The sequence below is a fragment of the Pangasianodon hypophthalmus genome, chromosome 10 (genome assembly GCF_027358585.1).
Source record: "Pangasianodon hypophthalmus isolate fPanHyp1 chromosome 10, fPanHyp1.pri, whole genome shotgun sequence".
NCBI lineage: Eukaryota > Metazoa > Chordata > Actinopteri > Siluriformes > Pangasiidae > Pangasianodon > Pangasianodon hypophthalmus.
Window position 1 is genome coordinate 2,838,251 of NC_069719.1, and position 23,116 is coordinate 2,861,366.

Below are 23,116 nucleotides of genomic sequence, written 5' to 3' on the forward strand. Positions count from 1 at the left end.
TAGTGGGGATAATGAGTAGTGGTATGAGAAGACAAAATGCCAAAATCCATGCCATAATATTTGTCTCTAAAATGACACTCTGGAATCCTGTCATTAAAATAAGCGAACTGGACAGGAAATTATCCATTATGAAGGAGAAATGATCTCCCTCTGATAACTGGGTGGAGAAGACTATTATAGGTCAAAGGCCAAACAAAGGGAAGTAAGACACTCCCTGACTCAGGAACTTGGCCCGCATCTCGGTGTCTCTATGTAGACCACCTCTGCCCGTGTACACACACACACACACACACACACACACACACACACACACACACACACTCTTCATTCCTAATGACGCGCTGCCCCCTGCAGGTGGCTGATGGTATGGCCTACATCGAGCAGAAGAATTACATCCACCGAGACTTGAGAGCCGCCAACATCCTGGTGTCTGAGGAGCTCATCTGCAAGATCGCAGACTTCGGCCTCGCTCGGCTCATCGAGAACAACGAGTACACAGCCAGGGAAGGTGAGACGTCATGGTCCTGCTGTACTCTATTGACTCTGTTTGATCAGAACCTGACTGAGCTTGATCTTTTTGCCCCAAAGGTGCCAAGTTTCCCATCAAATGGACGGCTCCTGAAGCCATCAACTACGGCACATTCTCCATCAAATCAGACGTCTGGTCTTTTGGCATCCTGCTGACCGAGATCGTGACCTACGGCAGAATTCCTTACCCAGGTATAAAAACATTATTCCTGTTTACTTATTTATGCTGAAAATAATTCTGAACATCTCATGGATGAGTCGCGATGCCTTCACAAGTTCGTCACATGGTTCTATATCTGATGTGAGATCAAGTGCAGCACTATTTTGGTGTAACATTTGTAAAAAACAACATAATTCAACCAGTGGTAAGAGAAATAGCCCAGATAGTTAGCAAAAAGATTTACCAACCTCTAACGTCTGAAAAAATCCCTTGTTCATTATATATTATTGTTAATTAATTTATCATTTGCAGGGATGTTCAGCTTTCAGGGTGGGAATTTATTTTTATGATTATTTCGACAGCACATGAAGGCAGCATCAGGAGCTGTAAAGCAAAAAACACTGGATTGTGTATTGCTGCAAATTTTTTTTTCATTATACCACAGTACTGTTAAAATCTCAATTCTGATTGGTCGGAAGGTGCTGCAAGACAAATCACAGGTTAATATTAATGTGCTTGTTTTAATACATTATCGTTTCTATAGTAACAGCTCATTCACAGGGACTTGTACAGGAAACGCTCCACATAAATTTTAAAAAAGTGTAGAATTAATGATACAGTGAAGTTTTCTGTCAGGAGGTGTTTATTTAACATTTATGGAAGGAGTCTCCAGTGTCAGTGCTTTGTAACAATTAGAGGTAAAGCTGCAACTACAGCTACATTAGTTACGGAGGAGGAGGACAGAGGAGTTTAAACTGCTTTGCGGTTTCTCACTAACATGACAAGCTTCAAGAGAGAGAGAAAAAAGAGGCTGGTCAGGGAACGAGTGTTTATAGCTGCTATAACGTAAGTGAGAAGTGAGAACAGGAACTAACTTGTTTCATGGATGTTCCACAACATTAAATGAAACTATAAATGGATAAAAAAAAGTATATCATTAATTCATAACTTTGGGAAATTGCTGTGATATAAGAGGAATAAAGCACAGCAGTGAAGTTGATTATTTTTCTATAACAGCATGTCCTGAAGTGTTTTATTCCTCTTATACCTCTTATAAAACTTGCTGTTACAAAGCACTGACACTGGAGACTCCTTCCATAAATGTTAAACAAACATCTCCTTACAGAAACCATCACCATAGTAATGAGTACACGTTTTTGTTTTTTTTTAAATCCATTTTGTGGGAGTCTTCCATACAGTCCAGCTTCACTACTGCTGTAGAAAATGAATCAACACCTTCTGACCAATCAGAATCCAGAATTCAACAGCGCCATCATCAGATCAAGTCCATGAATATCTGAAAAGATGTGTATTCTCAGGCGAGTTGCAAGTGATATTTATAAGAGGTCTCGCTTTTAGGTATGACAAATCCTGAGGTGATCCAGAACTTGGAGAAAGGGTACCGCATGCCTCGTCCGGATAACTGTCCCGAGGACCTGTATGCCATAATGAAGGAGTGTTGGACGGAAAACCCGGAGAACCGTCCTACGTTCGAGTACCTGCGCAGCGTCCTGGAGGACTTCACCACGGCCACCGAGCGGCAGTATCAGGAGCAGCCTTACTGAGGATGAACCAAACGATGGTTTAAAAGACAGAACCGTGATGATCAGTATATAAGACAGAAAAGTATCTTTTTTTTCCTGATTACGTTGTGTATATAGCCTACTGAAGTCCTTATTTGAGGACGGTGGGGTCTCTTTTTTTTCCGTTTAAAGACAGTGATTAGTTCCTGTAGGTTTATTTGCTTTTTTTTTTTTTTTTACGAGGCTGAAGATAGTCTGAGAAAAAAAAACTGTCCTTCAGCAGCCTCCTTTTTTCCTCCTGAAGTGCAGAACGATTGCTGTTTCAAATCCTTGTATGTAATCCTGTCAGTGTTGATCCTGTCTGTGTGTTTAGCTTATTATTGGTAACTACCTATAAATAGTTCAAATAAAAGACCTGATTTTTCACTTCTGACAGCAAATCGCTCCAGAATGTGTAGTTCAGAATGGTAATGAGAGTGGCGAGGAACATTTATAAAAATGTTAACCTTTTTTTTTTGTTTATAAATGTATAAATAAAAATCATTTAATACCTTTATTTCACCATGTTGCTCTTGGGGTCTTGACGTAAACAAAAAGGACAAAATAAAGAAGGGTTATTATGGTCATTATGGTGTTGTGTGCACCATACTACATAAAGCATGCATTAGAAATACAGTTTGGTTTAAAGTTTATTTTCATAGACAAAGTATAGCATTCTGTAATGGAAATGTAAGTGTAAAAGCATGACATTATAAATTTAATAACACAAAAAGCACTGAAGCATGAGACAAACCAATACAATTGGGTATCTAGGGCTGAGCTCAAAAAGCTTTCTGCAATACACACAATATATACTGTTTTAACACGGAAATGATATACATCACGATACTTAAGAACAGCTGCACAATAGTCACCATGACGTTTCATTTCAAAAGTTTTTTTCCATTCAAAGTTTACAAAAAATAAACTTCTATACAAAGAATAAAACAAAGCAAAGGAGTTAACCAGATGGAGAATGTCAAATTTAACATTGTGACATGACTGATAGGTTTTATTGCTCTAAACCTCTCAAATGAAACTAAATGATACCTGCAATATCATGAATTAAAACAGCATATAGACATATCACTAGAGAGTGTGTGTATTTTAATATAATTCATATCCACATAGGAGAACATTAAAAACCTCAGTTATTACCTCCGTCATACAGAAACATCAACAATGAACCGTTATCAAGAGTAAAATATCACTATGGCTTTTTCTTTAACATCAAAGTGCCTTTTTCTCCTTTTTACAAAACAGTAACATGTTTAACTCCATATCATACATTTACATTATTTATCAGCAAAAATAAAAATGAGAGAATTTCCTTCCTGCAGTAACGGAAATCATACCGAGATCATACAAAAAAAAAATTTTTTTTTTTATGGAAATCTGATTTGCTGAACAGTGCTTTTTTTCTCTGGTTTTGGATTTTACATATTAAACCTTTTCTAATACAATTTCCAAAATCTAAACTCAAGCCTTTTAACGACTTCAGCTAGCTGTAGCTGAAAACTTGTTAGCAGTGTAACAAAGCACTGAAAATCTGCGAGATGAAAAAAAAAATAAATAAATAAAAAGGCTTGTTCTGGATTAATAGACTGATAGACCTTTTCTCACATATGTTACAAATGTAGTAGCATTCTAGTGAGATAGTGAACAATGGCAACAAACACAGCTCGTAATCACTGCAGCGTTTATAAATGCACAAATAATTCATGCGATCATCCGTACCTGAGCTTTCTCTCATTTCCCACCGACGTGCTGGTGACAAAGAAACGGCTTTGTGCTGTTCTCCGGGATGAGGGGAGCGTTTTAACAAGCAGGACACGTATCTGTATTCGGCATTTTAAAGAACCTGACTACTCCAGTTCTGCTGGCTGGAAACGCCTGAAACGTGGGGATACACCGTCTTTATCTGAATGGACAGATCACATGTTGTCCGGAGAAATGTATTTTGACAAACGCAGAAAAGCGACCAGTGTGTGTGGGACGAACCTTTAAATTGTGACGTATAAATGGCTAGCTTTTCCGAGTTTGTCGAACATTTCCGCAGATGTTCGATGCTACAGTGCTGCCGTTGATCACGATCTCACCGCAAGTTCTGAAATGCTACTAACAACAAAGTGTGAAAAACTGTCTTATATGAAATACTCTCGCCTTTTACTGCGATTACAACATCCTTCTATTCTTCTCGCTAATGTTCACGGTCCATATGCGTGATCATTTCCCTTTCCCCTACACCACTGCTAATCTATTACAGGAGTCGTCAACTGGTGGACGGCGGATCCAACTTATCGGCTCTGCTGCAGTTCTCTTCTCTTCTGAGGTCGAAGCGTATAAAAAAGCTGGCAGTGTTTTAAATCACAAACCATCACGGTTTTGTATCAGATCCTCAGTGGCAGCCAATTTATGTAAATGATTTAGCCTATAGTTTTCACAGACCTTCATAATTCTTTTTTAAAATTTACAACAAAAACAGAATAGTTAAAGACGAAAAGAAGAAGTGTGGCTATTCTCCACTTCCATTCTCGGCTACAAGCGTCACGACGTTTAAGGCTGCAATCTGATTGGCTCTCTGCACTGCCGTGTGACACAACCAGCACCATATAATTCTCATTTAAAGAGTTTTCTGTAGTGACACTTCTTGAGGCTTCACATGTCCACTACTGACCCCTAGTGGTGAAAAAGAATATTGGTAAAATATCACTAAGGCTTATTTAATGGAAGTATTTTTTTCTCCATTTTTATAAAACAGTAACACTCAACTCCATAGCAGAGGTTTACGCTCTTATTTCATTCCCAAACTACAGGAACAGAGATTTCACGCGAGAGCACAGTCTTTCCTGTGGTCACAAGAATACTGACCTGTGTAGCATGTAAGTGCGAAAATTTGGACCAGAAAAGGATTAAACAGAAATAAAATGTAAGCCTTGTCAGATAAAGGAAATCTTTAACATTTATTACAGATTTATTGTATCCTAGATATTAAATTTTAAATAATATATATGAGATATATATGAGTGTGTTAGTAGAGTTTACTATGCTATTAGTTGTTAATATTTATATCATGTTGATAATATTTAATTCTACAACAGAATAGTGTACTGTAAGTGCACAGTGGCTGTGTTTCTTTAAACGGGAAGTGACTGGAGCTTGGAGACTGAATACGCACGGACATGGTACAGACTAAACAGCTTGACAAACCTCGACCCGAACTCTCGGAGCAATGTCTAACCGAGGCTTCGAGTCATCATCAGTGACATCGTGACAGAACAACACCTCGAGGATTAATATGGAGATCTGGACGAGCTGCAGGACGAGGTGTGAGATCAGTCGCCCGTCACGTCAGTCAAGTTACCGCTTTCTGTTAAACTGCCAGCAAAGTTGTCTTACACGTCCCACGGTCACGGCGCAAACTGAACGGTGACAGAGCCTTTGCAGTCGCTGCTCCACGCCTGTGGAACCGGTTGCCACTCGACATTCAAAGTGCTCCTTCCATTTCTGCTTTTAAATCCAAGCTTAAATCAAGAGACGGTTTTATTCTCTGGCCTTCTCGGCCCACTAGTCTGTCAGTCCGTTATGTCTGTAACTCTGTGCTGATCCTCTGCTGTTGCCTGTCGTTGTTGCTGTTACTGTGTGTCAGTATCACTGGTATATGTCTCTCTATGTATTTTTATATGCTTATTTATTTGATATTTTCACCAAATTTATTTATTATATTTATTTGTTATTATTTTATTTATTTATTTGATATTTTATTTGATTTTTTAATATGTTTTTATGTCCTTTCTACAGCACTTTGGTCAGTGTAAGCTGTGTTTAAACATGCTCTAGAAATAAAATCTACTTACGTACGTACTTATTAGGCGAAACTTGGCAGCATTTGTTGATGAAACGTACAACAGTCTGCAGTGAGAATCATATTGAACAAGGATTTAGAATTCTATTTAAATTATAATTACATTTAAACACTACATTAATTCAAATTTGGTGCCTGCTATTTATCTGAAACATTCACACAGATTGTTTGTAGTCTACATACGTATTTGTAAAAGTAATATCAGAGGAACACAAATGGCACATTGATCATGAATCTGATCATGAGGTCTGATGATCATGAGGTCTGATGATCATGAGGTCAATGGCAACGTAAACGCAAACTCGTCAACACTGTAGTGCTAGAAAAGCGGGTCAAAGTGTGTTGTTTGTGACACGAGTTGAGAGTTAAAACATATCCGGTGCATTTTAGGAATATTTCTGGGGCAGTATAAGACTGGTGTGTGTGTGTGTGTGTGTGTGTGCTGTTGAGCTTTACCATCCACTCATTTGCTAAAAACACTATAACTCGGTAAAAATGCATCAAAGAGGCTGCGTAAGCAATGAAGGAGTCACTATACTTCCTACAACAGCGAGAGCCCAATATAGCTCCGCCCACCTGAAACTGACCAAGAGAAAATGGCGGAAAACAAAAGAAAAGTGAAACAATGCAGTAGCATACTTTCTTTTGTGTTCTTCTACACAAACAACATATATTACAACAGTACAAATGAATCTGATGTTGGAAATGACACGAGCTTTGAGGACTAATTGTGCTCTCAGATGAAGCGACTGCTCTCGATGTTTCACAGTAAAATAATTTAGTTGTATTGACCTTTCTAGAGAAAGACAGCTGATCTAAAAACAGCTTTTTGGCTTCTATAGTGGCAGCTGGAGCTGATTTCACATCAGCATTGTAAATTTAAGGCTCAGGTATAGATATTTAAAAAAAAAAAAAAAAAAAAAAAAAAAAAAAAAAAAAAGCCTCACGTGAAGACGCCATATTTTTTTTACCCCCTCACAAAGTCTGTTTCAACAGAGTCCAAAAGTCCACCACCATGAACTCAATATATTTCATACTTTACTTCATTCTTCATTTTTAGCTGTTAGAGAAATTTAGAAATTAAAATCCATTCCAGTATCATATAATCCAAATTAGTTTCTGTATGTTTTATTCAAGCTGTAGCGTTTACACTCCTAACACACAGCTGCGCACAGCTCTACGCCACAGCACTGTTGAATTCTGGATTCTGATTGGTCTAAATAATGAAATAAAAGCAGTTCATGATGCTGGACTGAGACTTTTGACCCTTATTGTACGCACACAGGAAGTGGGAGCTGATCTCAGAACCTGTGTGTGTGACTGGGGGAAGGTGACTGGGGGAAGGTGAGGCGGCGCTCGAGCTCACAGCCAGCTGTTTTCCTCAGTGGGCGAGGCGGTGTTCAGGAGGTCGTGCCGCTCTGCAGGATACTCCTCGACCGGGGAGCTGACGGGAGACGGCGGGGCGGAGTTCTTCGGCACCCGGATACGCACCTGAGATTTACAAACAGTGAGGAACATCATTAGATAAAAATAGTAACGTCACATTAGTGGACAATGCGATTTAAGCACACAAAGTGATTCTGAAAGGGAAAAAAAAAAAAAAATCAAAATGGTAAACCGGTTGGTCAAAAATAGAAACAGGACATCACACGATGAGAGCTAGCACTACAACTCAGAGCCATGCTGTTACAGGAAAACAATCAACAACAGGTGGTGTGATGAAGCGGCGTTACTGTTATCACTTCGAAGTTAATTAATTAACTTCCAATAACAGCACGTCGCAAAGCGCTTTATTCCTCTTATACAGCTGCAATTTGTCAACAATTTTCAATTTTCTATTTATTAAAGAACGACATATTGTACTTTTTATCCATTTATGGTTACATTTATGCATCTATATAGACAGTCATTCCCTCACCAGCCTCTCTTTTCTCCCTTTCTCCAAGTTAACAAGACAAAAAATGTCCTCTGTCCTGAAGACGTCTGCAAACTTGAAGTTCCAGCTTTACCTCTGATTGTACAAAGCACTGCCACTGGAGACTCCTTCCATAAATATTAAATAAACGTCTCCTTACAGAAAACGTCACTGTATCAACGATTACACGCGTTTTTATCCCATTTAGTCCGCCGTACAAGTCCCTGTGAGTGAGCTGTTACTATAGAAACGATAACGTATTAGAACGAGTGCATTAATATAAACCTGTGATTTGCAGCTGCACTACTGTCAGAGACGCTGTTGGAGAACATTAATCAACACCTTCTGATCTTCTGTGTTAACTTCTGAGCCAAAAGATGCGCATGTGTGTGGAGTGTGTATGTTTTTTTGTTTGTTTTTTTACCCTGGATTTTTTCGGTCTCTTCCTCCAGGGACACGGAAGGTACAGGAAGTCGATGCAGGCTGCAAAACAGCGAGCCGAAAACACCACCTCCACCACCGACATGAGGATGAGCAGCACCCACAGGGTCAGCGTCGTCCCCTGTACAGAGTAATATTTTATATTAATATTTTAACATTAAGCTGTGCATGTTAGAAATTGTGAGCCGAGTCTTGGGAACTTTGTGATGTAGTGACTGAGAAATGTTTTTGTGTGTGTGTGTGTGTGTGTGTATTAACAGGACTGATGATAAATCATGCGGTTAAAGTTGATCACTCACGTAAATGCGCGTGGGGTCGAAGGGACACTCGTGGGTGATGCTGTAGGTGTTGACGGTGCCGTTCAGCTTGCACTGCTTCAGCAGGCTCGAGCCGTCGTTGTGGATGGCCGTAACCATGGAGACTGAGACGCTGATGGCAGAGGCTGCGCCAAAAACGCAGGTCATGATGCTCACCACCAATAACCACCATTTCTGCAGGGACGGAGGTGTACATACACACGGAACAGACTGTTACCGCACTGTGGAGGTTAAATACATAACATCAAGGAAAAACACAATCATCAACATCATCAATGTCACTGTGTATTTGTAGATATATTTAAATAACTGAAATATAACTTTAAATCACTTTCACATCTATTAGACTGTTTGCTGAGTCTGATTCAGAAGGAAAGTGACTCTTGTGGTTTGTTTGGTTTAGTTTCTCACTGCAGATAAACAAACAAAATGAAAGCAAAAAAACCAGCCTAGCACAGAGAACATGTAATAAATGATACAACAATTGTCTAAACAATGCAACTGAAACCACGCAACATATTTGATTCGCCTCCTACAGAAGAGTCGATTCAGAGTCGAATCGTTTGTTCGCTACAATTAAGTGCACGCCGAAGCAGATCGCTCAGAAGCTCTCGGACTCGAGTGTGACCACTGTGACCACGTTCACCTGCCTCAAGAACGGCACCGAGGCGGAGAACACACCAGCGTTCTGTTCAACCTGAATAAACACTGCAGATACAAAAGCAGCCTTTACACACCAACCTAGTCCTCCATCAGGTTTATTATTACATACTGTCACTAATCAGTCATATGAAACTATATATTGTGATATACAGCGACCCTGGTGACTCCGTAAAACATTAAACAACATTTTTAGACCTGAATTAAAGTGAACAGTTACGGTTCTGTGCTAGCAGCTGGAAGGTTGAGAGATCTATTTCCTTCTCTCTAACACTGCACACACATTCAATCCACCAAAACCTATTTGGTGACATGCTAATATAGTTAACAACGGTCTCCCACCCAAAATCTGTCAAACGCCAACATTTACATGCCTCCTGTAATCAAATCTTTGAATAAATTATTGTGTGAAAAGGGCAAAAAGCAGAGATCGTCTGTATTTAGAATTTTAGATACCAAATTAAACTCTAGCATCATCATCTGCATCACTTTTAGCTCTGGGGAAGGTGGAAGTGATGCAGCGCTGCATTTAGAGTGCAACATGTGTTTTTTAAAAAAAAACAAACCAAAATGGCCGCCTCCATGAGATTCAGCTGTATGGTGAGTGTGTATGGTTGAGAGAATTTCACACTAAACTGGATGATGTTCACACGAAACATTTGACATAAGCATCAGCAACAACAGCATCGTAGCTCGGTTTAGACACTCGTGTGTGAACTACAGTGTGCAGAAGTGTGTGTTTCACTTACCAAGGGCTGGTTCTTCATGTTTTTAGAAAGCGTGATGGCCGATATCCCACCCATAACCGCCTGCAGAGCAGAAAGAATTAGTCACTTGGTTAGCATTAGTACGGTGTATCACATTGAATTGTTCGATACAAGGATCTCGATCTGATGCGTCTGCTGAATGTCTTTTTGTGCAGCTTTTGAGATTTAGTTAGGCTGGAAATTTTGCTCAGACACCAGTGAATGCTTGGCCAAAGAGTGTTTAATTTTGCTCAGGTTTCTTTTGGTTCTACGCCACCAAGAGTGTGGAATGGATCATACACACTCTGTGTATGAGTTTCAATTATTGCATTTTTATAACGTTGAATGTTTTAGTTAACTGAAAATGGAAAAACATATTCAGGCAATGCTTATTTTGGCCTGTACTGAAAAGGCACTCTATGTCATTACACCATTAGCAAGTAACTATAATGACTTGTGTAAAAGAGCCTTGATGAGCGATGACCAATCCCTTTTACTGGGAACACAGAGTCTCTTTAACCCCATCTGACTCATCTCATCGAGCTCTTAAAGCTTTCCACGCCGCTGATGATTTATCAGCATGTGTGTGAGGTGCACAAGACTGAAATCTCTGTAATCGGTATTAAAAAAAAAAAAAAAAAGGCCAGAATAACACAACCTGTGCTCTCGCCATCTCCCTAGGATCAGATCACTTTATTTTTCAGCAAGATGTGCAGATAAACTGGCTGGCTGGGCAAAGTGCGGAACATCAGCCAAAAACATGCTCCCAGGCCAAAAATCCGTCTCATTTCATTGCGTATTCTTTAATCTTCCTCGAATCATCTTGATGAATGACTACAGGAACTTCCTGTCATCTCAGATTTATACTCCAGTGAAACAGGAAGTCATGAACAACTGCTTAAGAGTGAGCTTCATTTTCTTTGCATTCATAAGAATTTTTAGAGGTGTTAAAAATTGAGATACATTTTATATAAAATATATTGTTGATAAGGGTGGTTTATTTCCTTAAAATACATTTACTTCAATTAAAGGTTAGATTTGTCTCATATTTGCAGTGTGAGATTAATTATTCACGATGACTTATTAATTCTTCACGAAGTGGATTTCCCCCTCCACAATCTTTACTAAGGGTGCCAATAATTATACATTATTAAAAATGCCATCACATCCTTAACTGAAAGAAGTCTGTGTCTTTTTCCTTTACCCCACCTGGAATTTTATCAACTCTCTTCCAGGCAAATTATCAGATCATCCTTCCGGGTTTTCCGGCGTCCAGCCTACATTTACATCATCCAGCCGTACAACATCGCTGTATGTATAAGTGATATATAAACCAGGTTTTGGTAAAGATTAGCCACGTGCTAACAGGAAGCTGTATGATCAGTAAGGAATAAAACACTTGGTGTTGTGCTGTTGTAGGAAAATAATCAACGACAGGGTGGTGTGATGAAGCGGAGTTCCTGTTACTGCCTCGAATTTGATTATTTTCCACCAACACACAGCCTCAAGTGTTTCATTCCTCTTATACCATTTATCACCACTAACATTTCCTTATTTATTAAAGAATGACGTCATAGTTTTTATCTGTTTATAGTTACATTTAAGGTTGTGGAACGTCCACAAAACAAGTTCTCACGTACGTTATAGCATCAATAAATGTAAGTTCCCTCACCAGCCTCTTTTTCTCTCTCGAAGACAAGACCAAAAAAAACCACGCAGCTTGTCATGTTACAGAGAAAACGCAAAGCGCAGACTCCTCTGACCTGAAGATGTCGGAAAACATAAAGTTACAGATTTACTTCTGACACTGGAGACTCCTTCCATAAATGCTAAATGAAAATCTAAACATCTCCTCACAGAAAACTTCACCATATCAACAATTACACGTTTTTTTAAATCCGTTTACGTGAAGCGCCCACTGTACTGAGTCCCTGCGAATGAGCTGTTACTATAGAAACGATAACGTATTAGAGCGAGTGCATTCATAGAAACCTGCGCTACTGTCAGAGCTGCTGTTATAGAGAATTAATCAACACCTTCTGACCAATCGGAATCCAGAATTCGACAGTACAGTGTTATAGACTGTCATATTCAACATGTACAACATTGTTGTGAATAAAAAAGATGAAATATAATTTCTGTGCAGCACAAAATCTGAAGTCCCATAATTCTGTTCACGATATAAAACATGGATAAAAACACTGGCTCAGGGTTTGTTCCTACATTAACGCAATATTGTGATAATGTAATAAACTGTAATAAACACTACAGTACAGGAATGTAGTAAGAGAACATGGTTAGAACATTTGCTCAGCGTTGCTGGAACGCACCACCAGGCCGGCGACGAGGGCGATGATGTTGGAGATGGCGTACTCGATGGTGGCGGTCTGAGCGTTCACTTTGACGTCTCGCAGCACGGTGCCGAGCACCAGCGCCCCCAACAGGAAGGTCACGTGACCCACCAGCACCAGACCCAAACCCATCTTCATCAGGACCTTGGCATCCTTCAGGCTCCGACAACACACGCCTGACGAAAGAGAAGAAGAGATTCTGAGGATTCTTTTGCCTAGTTTACATAAAATTTAGCATACTTCAGCTTTATTTTAATTATCTGCTCATGGGAAGACAGTGAATCTTTTTATTTAACCTAAAGATGATTAGTTTTTATTAGAGGTGGCACCGATCCAATACCAAGTATCAGTATCGCTCCGATACCAGCAAAAAACGGTGGATTGGACATCGGAGAAAAATATCAGATCCTGTAACAAACAGCAAAGATTAGATTTGGATGTTTTTATAAAGAGACTTGATTGTTTTTTCCTTTGTTAGACTTAATTTTATTTATACTTTATTATATTTACAATGTACAGTAAGTGATTTTTTGCATGAAAGAGTTTGCGTGAGGTGCTTCAGATACAAAAAAAACTTTTTAAAGCTTAGTCATGTTGTGTATGTAAAAAATGTTATGTATGTTATGTAAAAAAAATACTGGATGAATATCAGTATCAGTATCAGCCGATACTCAGTATCGGAAAAAGAAAAGTATGCCATCTGTAATTTTTACATTTAAACCAAAATAGACAGATAGTTAGACTCCAAAAAAAAAAAAAAAACCCGCAAATTTGCGCAATTTTCCTCCTTCTAATCTAAGTCAAAATCTAATTAAAAAGAGATTTATATATATCTTTATAATCTTCAAATTACTGAGCCAGGTTTACACTATAGCGATATATAATATTTATACCACAGCGCTGTTGGATTCTGGGTTGTGATTGGTCAGAAGGTGGTGATTAGTTTTCTATAACAGCAGCTCTGATAGTAGTGCAGCTGTAAATCACAGGTTAAAAAAAAAAAAGAGAGAGAGAGAGAGGCTAGTGAGGAAACGACCTTTTATAGCTGCTGTAACACAAGTGCTAACTTGTTTCACTGACGTTCCACAACATGAAATGTAACTACAAATGGATAAAAAAAAAAAAAAAAGTATGATGTCTTTCTTTAACAAATAATCAGATGTAATTGTAGGCAGCTTGCTGTGGTATAAGAGGGAGAAACCTCTTCAGGACGTGTTGTTATAGGAAAATGAAAAATAAATAAAAGGAAAATGTACGAGTGACTCCAATTCTTCACACCACCCTGTCGTTGATTATTTTTTTATAACCGCATGACACCAAGTGTTTTCTTTTCTTTTTTTTAAAGGTGATATCTATCTAGATATTATATCTAGAGTAGAGTTTAGTCCTGTGTGGAAATGCAGCATAAACAAGGTACTGGTGTTGTTTACTTTAGTACAAAAAGTTGACAGGCTGCAACATGCACTCGGTCCATTACTGTGTGTGTGTGTGTGTGTGTGTGTGTGTGTGTGTGTGTGTGTGTGTGGAGAATAGTCATGATGTAAAGTCTATAACAGAAAGCTGCTGAGCAGGTTCCGAGCTCTAACATCAAACAGGAACAGGAACTCTGGGACAAAGCGAGAGAAACGGAGGTGAAGTGAATAAAGAAAGGAGACAAAGAGATGATAAAGATGTGATCATCATCACGTACAGTCTACACACTCTGCTAAGAGTTAAAGCTGGAAAATCTTCTGTTCTAGCAGCACTTTTTTTAATAAAAAGTGTACGTCAGGGTTTGTTCAAGCTTTTTCCGCCTCAGGACTTCCAAACTGGATTTTTGTCTCATGACTGTGACATGCTCAGGAGCGTTCATGTTCCTCCCTCGGGGATTACGGCGTTGCACTTTGTTTGTCAGTTGCAATACAATCACCGAACAAACAGACCATCAGTCTTAAAACACTTCAGATCACCGAGTTTGACCTGATATGCTTTTAACGCTTACAAATAAGACCCTCTGATTGATTGGCTGATCCTAATAAAAGCGCAGAAATCATCCTTCTTTACATCACGAACAAAAACAGCAGACAAAAACTGATCTGAGAATTTTCAGGGAGTCATTTCATCTGACTCAGCTCACCAGCATGAATCAAATCAGTCACTTCCCAAATGACTCACTGGCATTTTTTCATTTTCTCATTGGCTGAAATTGTTTAATAAAATCCAACTTCACCTGATAATTAATAAAATAACATTCCTTTGCACTGCATTTTATAAAACTGATTTAAATAATCAGAACAAACAATACTAAGCATCCTTGCTTAATGTTATTGTGCCTCCATTATGAAGACTTTCGCATGTTGGAAAACTTTAGTTACAGTTAGTTAAAAAAGTTATAGCTTTACCAACGACTGTTACAAAGCGCTGACACTGGAGACTCCTTCCAGTAACATTAAATAAACATCGTCTTACAGAAAAGTCACCATATTCATGATTATATTATTATTATTATTATCTTTTTTGTTAAATAATTTTTAAATCCATTTGTTATTAGGCTTCGATTATGTGGAGCGTTCGCCGTACAAGTCCCTGTTACTATAGAAACGATAACGTATGAGAACAAGCGCATTAATATAAATAAACCTCTGACATAATACCAGCAGAGCTGCTGTTACAGGAAATTAATCAACACCTCCTGACCTCTCAGAGGAAGAAACTTTAAACTTAACCCCTTTTTTTGTCTTTGAAAGATGATTTGAATAGTTAATGATTCCTCACTTCTTAAAAAAGTATAATTTGAACTCTATTGGATTGCAATCAATCACTTATAATAAAACACCTGAAGCAGGCAAAGACATTCATGCAATGTCCACAGAGTAATATGAAAGTAACTGCTTATGTAAAAGTAATTTTACTAACAAATCAAAGCACTGACACTGTAGAAAAATACAATCCTACCACACCTAAAAATGGCTGGAGTAAGTCGTGTTCAAGCTCTGATGTGCTAAAACGTTTAAAAACGGTCGCTACCTTTAAACTAATTCACTGATTTCTTACATATATTTCATGCACCTGCTCTAAATTACATTTCCTCCTAAAACATTTCATATTAATGGAACTACTAGGACATTATATATGTATTAGAAAAGTCTTACAGGCTTTATTTTTTTCACTAAACAGACTCGTAAACAATTGAAACATGGACACCTTGAACGCACCACCAGCATTGAGTCCATAGCCATCCCACTCTAGTTATCAGTTTTTAACGTTGTTTAAAAATAAACAAACAAAATACCTTACCCATATTGACCATATTCCGACTGCTTTTTATTTTATGTCATCTTCAACCGTCTAAAGCGTCCATGTTTAGCAGTTTAAGCTACAGAAAGGCGTCCCATGTCTTGGGGTTTTCCGCCTAACTGCTTCACACCCTGTACCTGAAGGCTTTAACGCGGAACAGTCCATGATGCGGGGAAAGGGGGGGGGCGGCTGTAAAGGTCACTCAAAAATCCGTTTCCCGTTTCTTCATCCAAATATCTTTCTAAAGCGATATTCTAAAATATCAGCTAAATAATACTCTAAAATAAAGTTGACAACAAAATGTAAACATTTTGCGCTGCTTAAAAAAAAAAAAAAAAAATCTCTGCTCCCCCTGCAATGTGGACTCTTCCGGAGTGGAAGTGGAGTTCCGTTCCACAGGTGTAGCGACCGTTATGACATGAAAACCCGAAGGGTCGCGTCAAAGGCGACGCCATTTTAGTTAGGGCAAGTTTCCAAGTTAAGCTTATTGACTTCAGTTGAATTTAAATGTTATCTAACGATGTCGACACAATGCTGTAGGAAAAAATAGCAAACCTTAAAACTAGACAACTAAAAAAAAAAAATATCACTTTTCACATGTGAAAGCTCTGAATCAGGTGTTATTTTATTGTGTTTTATCTGTCACTTCCTGTAGGCTAATTTGGAAGTAGAGCTCATAAAGACATAATTAAATACACATTAGCATTTCATCTACAATAATAAGCAATTATAAACAGCACAGAATTATATTACAATGTGTTATTTAAAAGGAACCAAAATGGTAAAGCAAAACAAGGAAGTAAGTGACTAGCATAGGCCTACATTTCACCATTATGAGGACCAAATTAAAAAAAATTGTACAAAATAGTAACACTATTAACATATTGTTTAACAACACTGCTCTAAAAGCAATTTTGTAACTGTAATTACCATCAATTTTCAGGGGGTCAAACCTTACCCCAGTCCTTCAGAGATTAGCACTGCCTCAATAACAACATCTAATTCAACTCATCACCCAATTACCAAGTCCTTAATGGTCTGAATTTATTATGATAGAAGAGGAAATATAACCTCTGGGACTTCCTAAACATGACCAACAACCTTTTAGTAAAGTGTGTATGGCAGTCTTGACCATTATTTTCAGCACTGTGTATTCAAGGTGTGCAAATAACAGCAACCAGGTTCATACTTTAAGCCCCAGGTTCCTCCCTAGTCGTAGTCCTGGAAACCCCAACATCCTGCACATTTTACTATGTCCCTGCTCCAAAACACCTGATTCAACTGGTCTATGTGGTAGAGCAGGAAAACACTAAAATGTCCACGTCAGGGGTTTCTCCAGGACCAGGCTTGGGAACCTGTGCTCTAGAGGTGCTTTTATCCTTGTTCCTTGAATCCTCTAAATGCATTTTAAAGAATTAGTACATCCTTTAAGATGATTGATTACCATGATTTCCAAGTCACGGGATGAAGGAGGTAGTACTGAGGAATCAAGGAGCCATTAATTAGAGTTTTGGGACATCATTTTTTTTTTTCAAAAAGAAAGCCCCACCTACTCTAAATTAAAGCCATCTGATTGCAATTTGTTCAGCCTATGTGTACCCAGTGCAATGTTTGGCTGCCTGATTATTTAACACACCACAAAACACTGGTGTGAAACTTTAACTGTGTTGGGCTCTTAGTGATTTTGGGTTTCCCTTACACAATGGGGATGATAGGCTGTTGTATTTGTTTCATATTGCCTGCTCTAGCACTGTCTGTGGACTCACAGGCTGTTGTTCATGATGTCTGGCCTGACGTTGGTGGTGGATTTTTAGCTGAAAGCCTCTTACAGACACCTCGTTTCAGTGAAGTTGGGCCGAGCTTACCAGTACCTTTTCCGATCTGGAACTTGATGGATATAAGAAGCAGCTTTGATCTAAGACTGATGAACTGTGAGTCATTAAAATGAGCTTTCAGTGTTAAATAAGAACAGATTGAGTGGTTTAGTATATCTACATTGTTCTAGTTATTATCTGATCTGGGCTTTTCTGTTTTTTTTTTCCAGCTTCTTGGAGTGGTCCTGCTGAGACTAATATCTACCCAAAAGGACAATCTGTGTACCTGCAGGTATCTGCTTCAACTGGATCAGACCAGGAGCTCTACATCCAGTCATGCTATGCTACATCATCTTCAGACCCCATGGATAAATTCAGATCTGCTCTCATTCTCAACAAGGGGTGGGTACAGCATAATTCTATCTACTTCATATTTTAAAACACGTTTTCACTTTGGTATATTGGTTCTTGGCAGATGCGTGTCATCTAAACAGTCTGTGATTGAGTTTATCTCCAGACAGCGTGATTCCATTAACTTGCTCTTGGATACATCCAGGTTGAAGTTCTCACAGGTAGGTTTTTACCTGCAGAAAAGATGTGCTTTTGTCTACCTTCCTCCTTCTTCTGAAGATATTGATGTGTATACTGAGGTTTAAGTTTGGATTAAAACCAAATTTCAGGATGTCCTGGACTTTAATGTTATTCAGTTTAATTTGGATCTGTGTAATTACCATCAATCCAGGATTGTGCAACTTCTTGAAAGGCCAAATAGTGTAAAGACAACACTGTGAAAAATATCATGGCAAATGAAGATATATTTAAGAAATCTAATTTCTCACTGAGATTTTTATATAATAAGACCTATTTCTAGACACATTCTATTGGCAGATATTGGCTTCTCTTTAGAAAGAAATGCCTCAAAAGAACATTTCAAACTTGAAAAACTGCCTATAAAATATAGTTATTCTTATTCTATCTTATCCAATAATTAGGCATTAGTTAAATTTGCATACATTTGGATGTCTTGCCAAGATGTCTTTCTGGTGTGCAACTGTAGACAAGTTTACTGATCTGAAATGTTCAAGCCAATGATGAAATGTCTACCCAAGTTCCACTAAAAATAAAGAAGGTCAGAAATCCTTAAGTAAGCCAATTTGATCTTTCAGATTTATATACACTGCAGCGTGGTCTTCTCTTCAGCAGTGACTCCAGACACCAAATCCTGCAACTACAACAAGAGTAAATCCAGGTAACTAGTCGCCAAAACATGCGGTAATGCCAGGGGGAGCGGAGCTTGATGTGCTTCCTTGAGTGTCACGGCATGTGATCTCCCTTATTTTTATTTTTTTTCCTTCTTCCTTCCCCCTAGCTGGGTTGAGTTGGGTGGCCAGACAAGTGTATGCAAGTGCTGTGCATCAAAATGTAAAGGTCCTCCTTCCTATGGTGGTCCATCAAAAGGTCAGTATCCAATCGGTCAACCTGTTAAAACTTGGACCTTTTAAGGGAACATTAGGTAGTTACGGTAGCTTTGAAACCAATGTTACATGGAAAGTTGCACTGTAAACTTCGCCTCAGTTGTACCTGGACCATAATTGGCAAATGCGACGCTTCTATTTCAGAATTGAAAGCACTTGTGAGTACTGGTCCACTTGCCTTTAAGGAAGAGCAACATGAGAAAGGAGAACCGTCACTGTCCAATTCCTTTAATGCCACCTCCAGAGTTGGATCTTTCACAAGAACGAATCAGATCGTATCTGGAACATTCCCATCTTCAGTGAAAAAAGGCTGGATTGCAGCTAGTGTCACTGTATCGGGTAACTCGAAGAAGAAAGTTCCTTACCGCTCCCCCTGGCTCTCTCAACCAGTAGTATCGGATACCGTGATGGTAGTAAGCCAAGACCCAGGAAGTGCTTTATCGCTGTGGCTACCAGAACTTCTGATGGATGTTGTGCCTGATCCAGGTCTGGAGATGGTAGTTGATATCCCACAGCAGAACAGTACAGCCAAACTTGTTGGTGTGTCCAGTCAAGATGATGCGCCAACTGAAAAAGCGCACTCGGAGACCACTTCTGAAGAAATTCATCAGGACGCTCGTGATTGGAAATCTCTAATTCCAGAGCGTGTAAGTGAAGTGTACCAGGCCGATTCCCCTGGTTTGATGAACGACTGGGATTTGGGCGATGATGCTGCATTGGAGGGGTTTCACTCCTCAGAGGAGGAACTGAGAGGTGATGTGTTTATGAACTACAAATGGCCACAGCACTATGACCTCCCTGACCATAAAGTGCACATGGATGCTTTAACGTCATCTCTGCTGGAAAAGCTTCCTGAGAAGCCTCAGGAAAAGGATGATGACATTAGGGTCCTCGAGCAGATGGAAAAAGTGGTTAAAAAGGTTAAAGGAGATGAATTTGGAAAGCCGGAGTACATGAAGAAAACAAAGTTAACTTTTAGTCAGGCTTCAGATGGGTCCAGTTCCCTCAGCTATGAGGAAGAAGAAAGGAGTCCGAGCGTGGGTGAGCAGGAGGTCAAGAAAAGTAAGCTGGAGATGGAACGGATGAAGGTGGAAGAAGACGGAAGTTCAAAGAAACTGGAAAAAGATCTGATGCAATCCGTGTTGGACCTGGTGAGGTGAGTAACTTTATACTACAAAAAAAATCAAGTGCACTCCAGGCAACACGTAAGGAACAAAACACCCCAAAGTTGATGATTTTCCTAAAACAGCACATGCTGACATGGTTAATCCTCTTGTACCACAGCAATCTGACAACGATTAGTTGAGTGATGCATTGTACTCTTTCATAGCTGCATTTAATGTTGTGGAACATCCATGAAACAAGCTAGTTATCACTTGTTTTAGCAGCTAGAAACAGTTCCCCCACCAGCATCTTTTGCTTTACCACTGACACTGGAGACTCCTTCCATAAATGTTATTTAAACACCTACTTAAAGCAAACCTCACATCAACAATTATACATTTTTCTTGCATCTAAAATTTCCGTTATTGTAGTTTAATCTGTTTTTAGATGTGCAATACTGTATTAGAATCAGGGCACTGATTTGCAGCTGCAGTAGTGTCAGCTGCTTTTAGAAAATTAATCCACACATTCTGACCAATCAGAATCCAGAATTAACCAGCACTGTGATATAAATGGATATAATGGTGCTTTCTGTGTAATCCAGGTGATCTTTATGAGCATAATAGTCTCATCTTTGTGTGTCCAGTTCTCAATGTCACCAGCCTAACCTTTTTTTTTTTTCTCTTCTGTCTGTAGGGGCTTGAATAAGACGATGACTAATCAGTGACGTGGGCTGACTTACAAATGTCTGTATTTATAATGACCTTCTAAATAAAGGTGTTACAGGAAATTAAATGTTTCTGTCTACAGAAATGTGGGCTTGCTTTCACTTTAAGCTTTGCAATGGATTTTTGAGCAATGAGTCATTTTTTTTTTTTCCTTAAGTGTCTATATTTACTGGGTAAGTGTGTGATCCAAAGAATTGGTCATTTTCTTAATATCTAGAACTTGTCTGATGTTTAACATTTTGCTGAACTGTCCTTGGTACACTGTTGGGGGAAACATTGGTTCTTTGAATGGTTCATTGGCTATTTTAAAGGTCTTTTAGCCTCCAAAAAGGCTTCTCGGACCTTTTTCTGATTGAAATGGTGAGTTACACAGAATCATCTAAGGGTCCCTCCTGAGGGAAAACCAAAGTACACCTTAAAGGTTCTAAAGTGCACATGTACATAAGGTACACTCTAAGGAAAAAATGCTTTATGATTACAGCAGTTCTTGGATATAAATCTACAGGATCCGGGGTAGATTATCCACTGATTATGGATGAGACTTGGGTATAAACTGGTTTTGGAAAGTGCAGGGAGGTTATTCCACAAAGCAAGGTAACTCAGGAAGTCAGGCTTATTTCAACAAGCCCATCAATTTTAGGTCTATGAACAAAGCTTGGGGAGGTGAGAGGATATGTGGTCAGTCAGATTTAAAAAACAAAATATTATCTAGAGTTTACATGGAAAGATTAGTTTTTCCTCAAAGTGTGATTTCAGTGCTTCTAGTAAGTTTAATTTAAGCGTTAAATTTGATCAACTGACAGTATTAACATGATCTAATTACTTCCAGTATTGACTTGACTTAATTAAATCATGTGTGGCACAATGGTGTAGTGGGCAGTATTCCCGCCTCATAGCTTCGGTGACCTGGGGTTGATCCTGTGTGTGTGTGTGTGTGTGTGTGTGTGTGTGTGTGTGTGTGTGTGTGTGTGTGTGTGGGAGGGAGGGATGTTTGATTTTATTCCAGAGCTTTGAAAATACATGATCAAATCACGTTGTCTGTACAAAAGCAGTGTGTTGATGTAACTTGGTTCAATCATGTTGAACCAATGTACGCGCTTGAATCAAGTAAATTTGTGTTAAAAATAAAAGCCTGTTAATTTTGACTCAGTTTAAATTTTTATATTGTTTTATGTTCTTAAGCATTTAGTCTGTCGTATATTTTTCCATGCTGCTTCTCGAGCATTGGTAATGTGTGCTTTCATTTGCAATATTAGGTTTTATATTTGTATATTTTAATTATATGTTGTTCAGCTGGAGTGAAAAAGCAGCTCTCTCATTGGCTGCTATATCGCTACATCATCATTTGACTGCTAGGGCTGATTATATACGTACAGGAGCCTCAAATGGCCAATTCTGTTTTGAATTTAGCAGAAACAAGCTGCTCCTGAAGTTCACTGATGGAGCTCACTGAGTCTGGATTGACCTATTACACTAAATCAAGCAAAGTTATTTCAAATAAGCCGCACTCTTTTTTTTTTTTTTTTTAAGCTCAATCTGTGGAATACCCCCCAGATCTTTGGGGTATTTATTTGTGGCTATCCACAACAGCAGAAAGTGAGTCACAACTGCGAAAGCTCCAAGCAGAATAGAGCATCAGGATAAGAGCATAACATTCATGTACAATATGCCAGTACTGAGTACGACACAGTGTGATGTATCAAAAGGTAAAACACACACCATCATACTGGTTTGAATACAGTATTTTTAAAGAATATAACAGAAATTTATAACATGAAAAACATCTGGGGGAAAAAATCAATTTGGCAAATCTGTGCATTAGACGTCTTACTGTCGGTCGTTTAACATTTCTATCATAAAACAATTGTCAAATGTTAAACTTTACCTATTTAGCTTACGTCTTACCTCGCACTCTTTCACCATTAAAGCCGAGGCAGACCACCCTAAAAATGTGACTTTTTAAACTTTTTGTCACCTTAACAACATACATAGCAGTGCATAATCAAAAATATCAAATACTGGGGTGGGGCAAATTGGGCATATCTGATTATATCTGATATCTGACATGTCTCCCTCAATGTCTACGGTTAATGAGGTTACAACTGAAATGAATGTAAGGAGGGGTGACGTTAACCCGTCAGGCACGCTCAGCACGCTCGTCAATTGCCTGTTAT

General features: G+C 38.8%; 3 protein-coding genes across 4 annotated transcripts in view; 2 read left to right on the plus strand and 1 right to left on the minus strand.

Annotated features, from left to right (window-relative positions):
- lck (LCK proto-oncogene, Src family tyrosine kinase) overlaps positions 1 to 2,767 on the plus strand; it is a 40,838-nt gene extending 38,071 nt beyond the window's left edge. Inside the window, exons 11-13 of the mRNA XM_026944140.3 lie at positions 355 to 508; positions 589 to 720; positions 2,048 to 2,767. Of these exons, the coding sequence (XP_026799941.1) occupies positions 355 to 508; positions 589 to 720; positions 2,048 to 2,253 (492 nt within the window). The 3' untranslated portion in view covers positions 2,254 to 2,767. The remainder of the gene's footprint in view (positions 1 to 354; positions 509 to 588; positions 721 to 2,047) is intronic.
- A 115-nt stretch (positions 2,768 to 2,882) lies between these two features.
- Positions 2,883 to 17,334, minus strand: tmem54a (transmembrane protein 54a). Of its 2 annotated transcripts, none has more exons than XM_026944142.3 (6): positions 17,266 to 17,334; positions 12,525 to 12,721; positions 10,198 to 10,257; positions 8,771 to 8,962; positions 8,455 to 8,592; positions 2,883 to 7,606 (listed from the first exon to the last, which is right to left on the minus strand). In XM_026944142.3, the coding sequence occupies exons 2-6, from the start codon at positions 12,681 to 12,683 to the stop codon at positions 7,478 to 7,480; spliced, it is 678 nt and encodes a 225-aa protein (XP_026799943.1). In that variant the 5' UTR covers positions 12,684 to 12,721; positions 17,266 to 17,334; the 3' UTR covers positions 2,883 to 7,477. The 2 variants fall into 2 exon arrangements, with proteins under 2 accessions (XP_026799943.1, XP_026799942.1); XM_026944141.3 differs by lacking the exon at positions 17,266 to 17,334 and adding an exon at positions 15,822 to 15,979.
- Positions 17,335 to 17,436: 102 nt separating this feature from the next.
- Positions 17,437 to 21,376, plus strand: zpcx (zona pellucida protein C). The gene is made up of 7 exons (XM_026944093.3): positions 17,437 to 17,752; positions 17,866 to 18,037; positions 18,111 to 18,207; positions 18,802 to 18,884; positions 19,005 to 19,093; positions 19,255 to 20,266; positions 20,911 to 21,376. Exons 1-7 carry the CDS (start codon positions 17,524 to 17,526, stop codon positions 20,939 to 20,941), a joined length of 1,713 nt encoding a protein of 570 aa, XP_026799894.3. The 5' UTR covers positions 17,437 to 17,523; the 3' UTR covers positions 20,942 to 21,376.
- The last annotated feature ends 1,740 nt before the right edge of the window (positions 21,377 to 23,116 follow it).

What these genes read in the sequence shown, in the direction of transcription:
- tmem54a (XM_026944141.3), bottom strand. An exon ending in ACATGAAGAACCAGCCCTTG is followed by an intron (nt 8,963 to 10,197) that starts GTAAGTGAAACA and finishes CCGTCCCTGCAG; the next exon opens with AAATGGTGGTTATTGGTGGT. An exon ending in AGAGACCGAAAAAATCCAGG is followed by an intron (nt 7,607 to 8,454) that starts GTAAAAAAACAA and finishes TGTAAATCTCAG; the next exon opens with GTGCGTATCCGGGTGCCGAA.
- zpcx (XM_026944093.3), top strand. Translation starts at nt 17,524, where the DNA reads ATGGGGATGATAGGCTGTTGTATTTGTTTCATATTGCCTGCTCTAGCA. An exon ending in CCAGGTTGAAGTTCTCACAG is followed by an intron (nt 18,208 to 18,801) that starts GTAGGTTTTTAC and finishes TTGATCTTTCAG; the next exon opens with ATTTATATACACTGCAGCGT. An exon ending in TCCGTGTTGGACCTGGTGAG is followed by an intron (nt 20,267 to 20,910) that starts GTGAGTAACTTT and finishes TTCTGTCTGTAG; the next exon opens with GGGCTTGAATAAGACGATGA.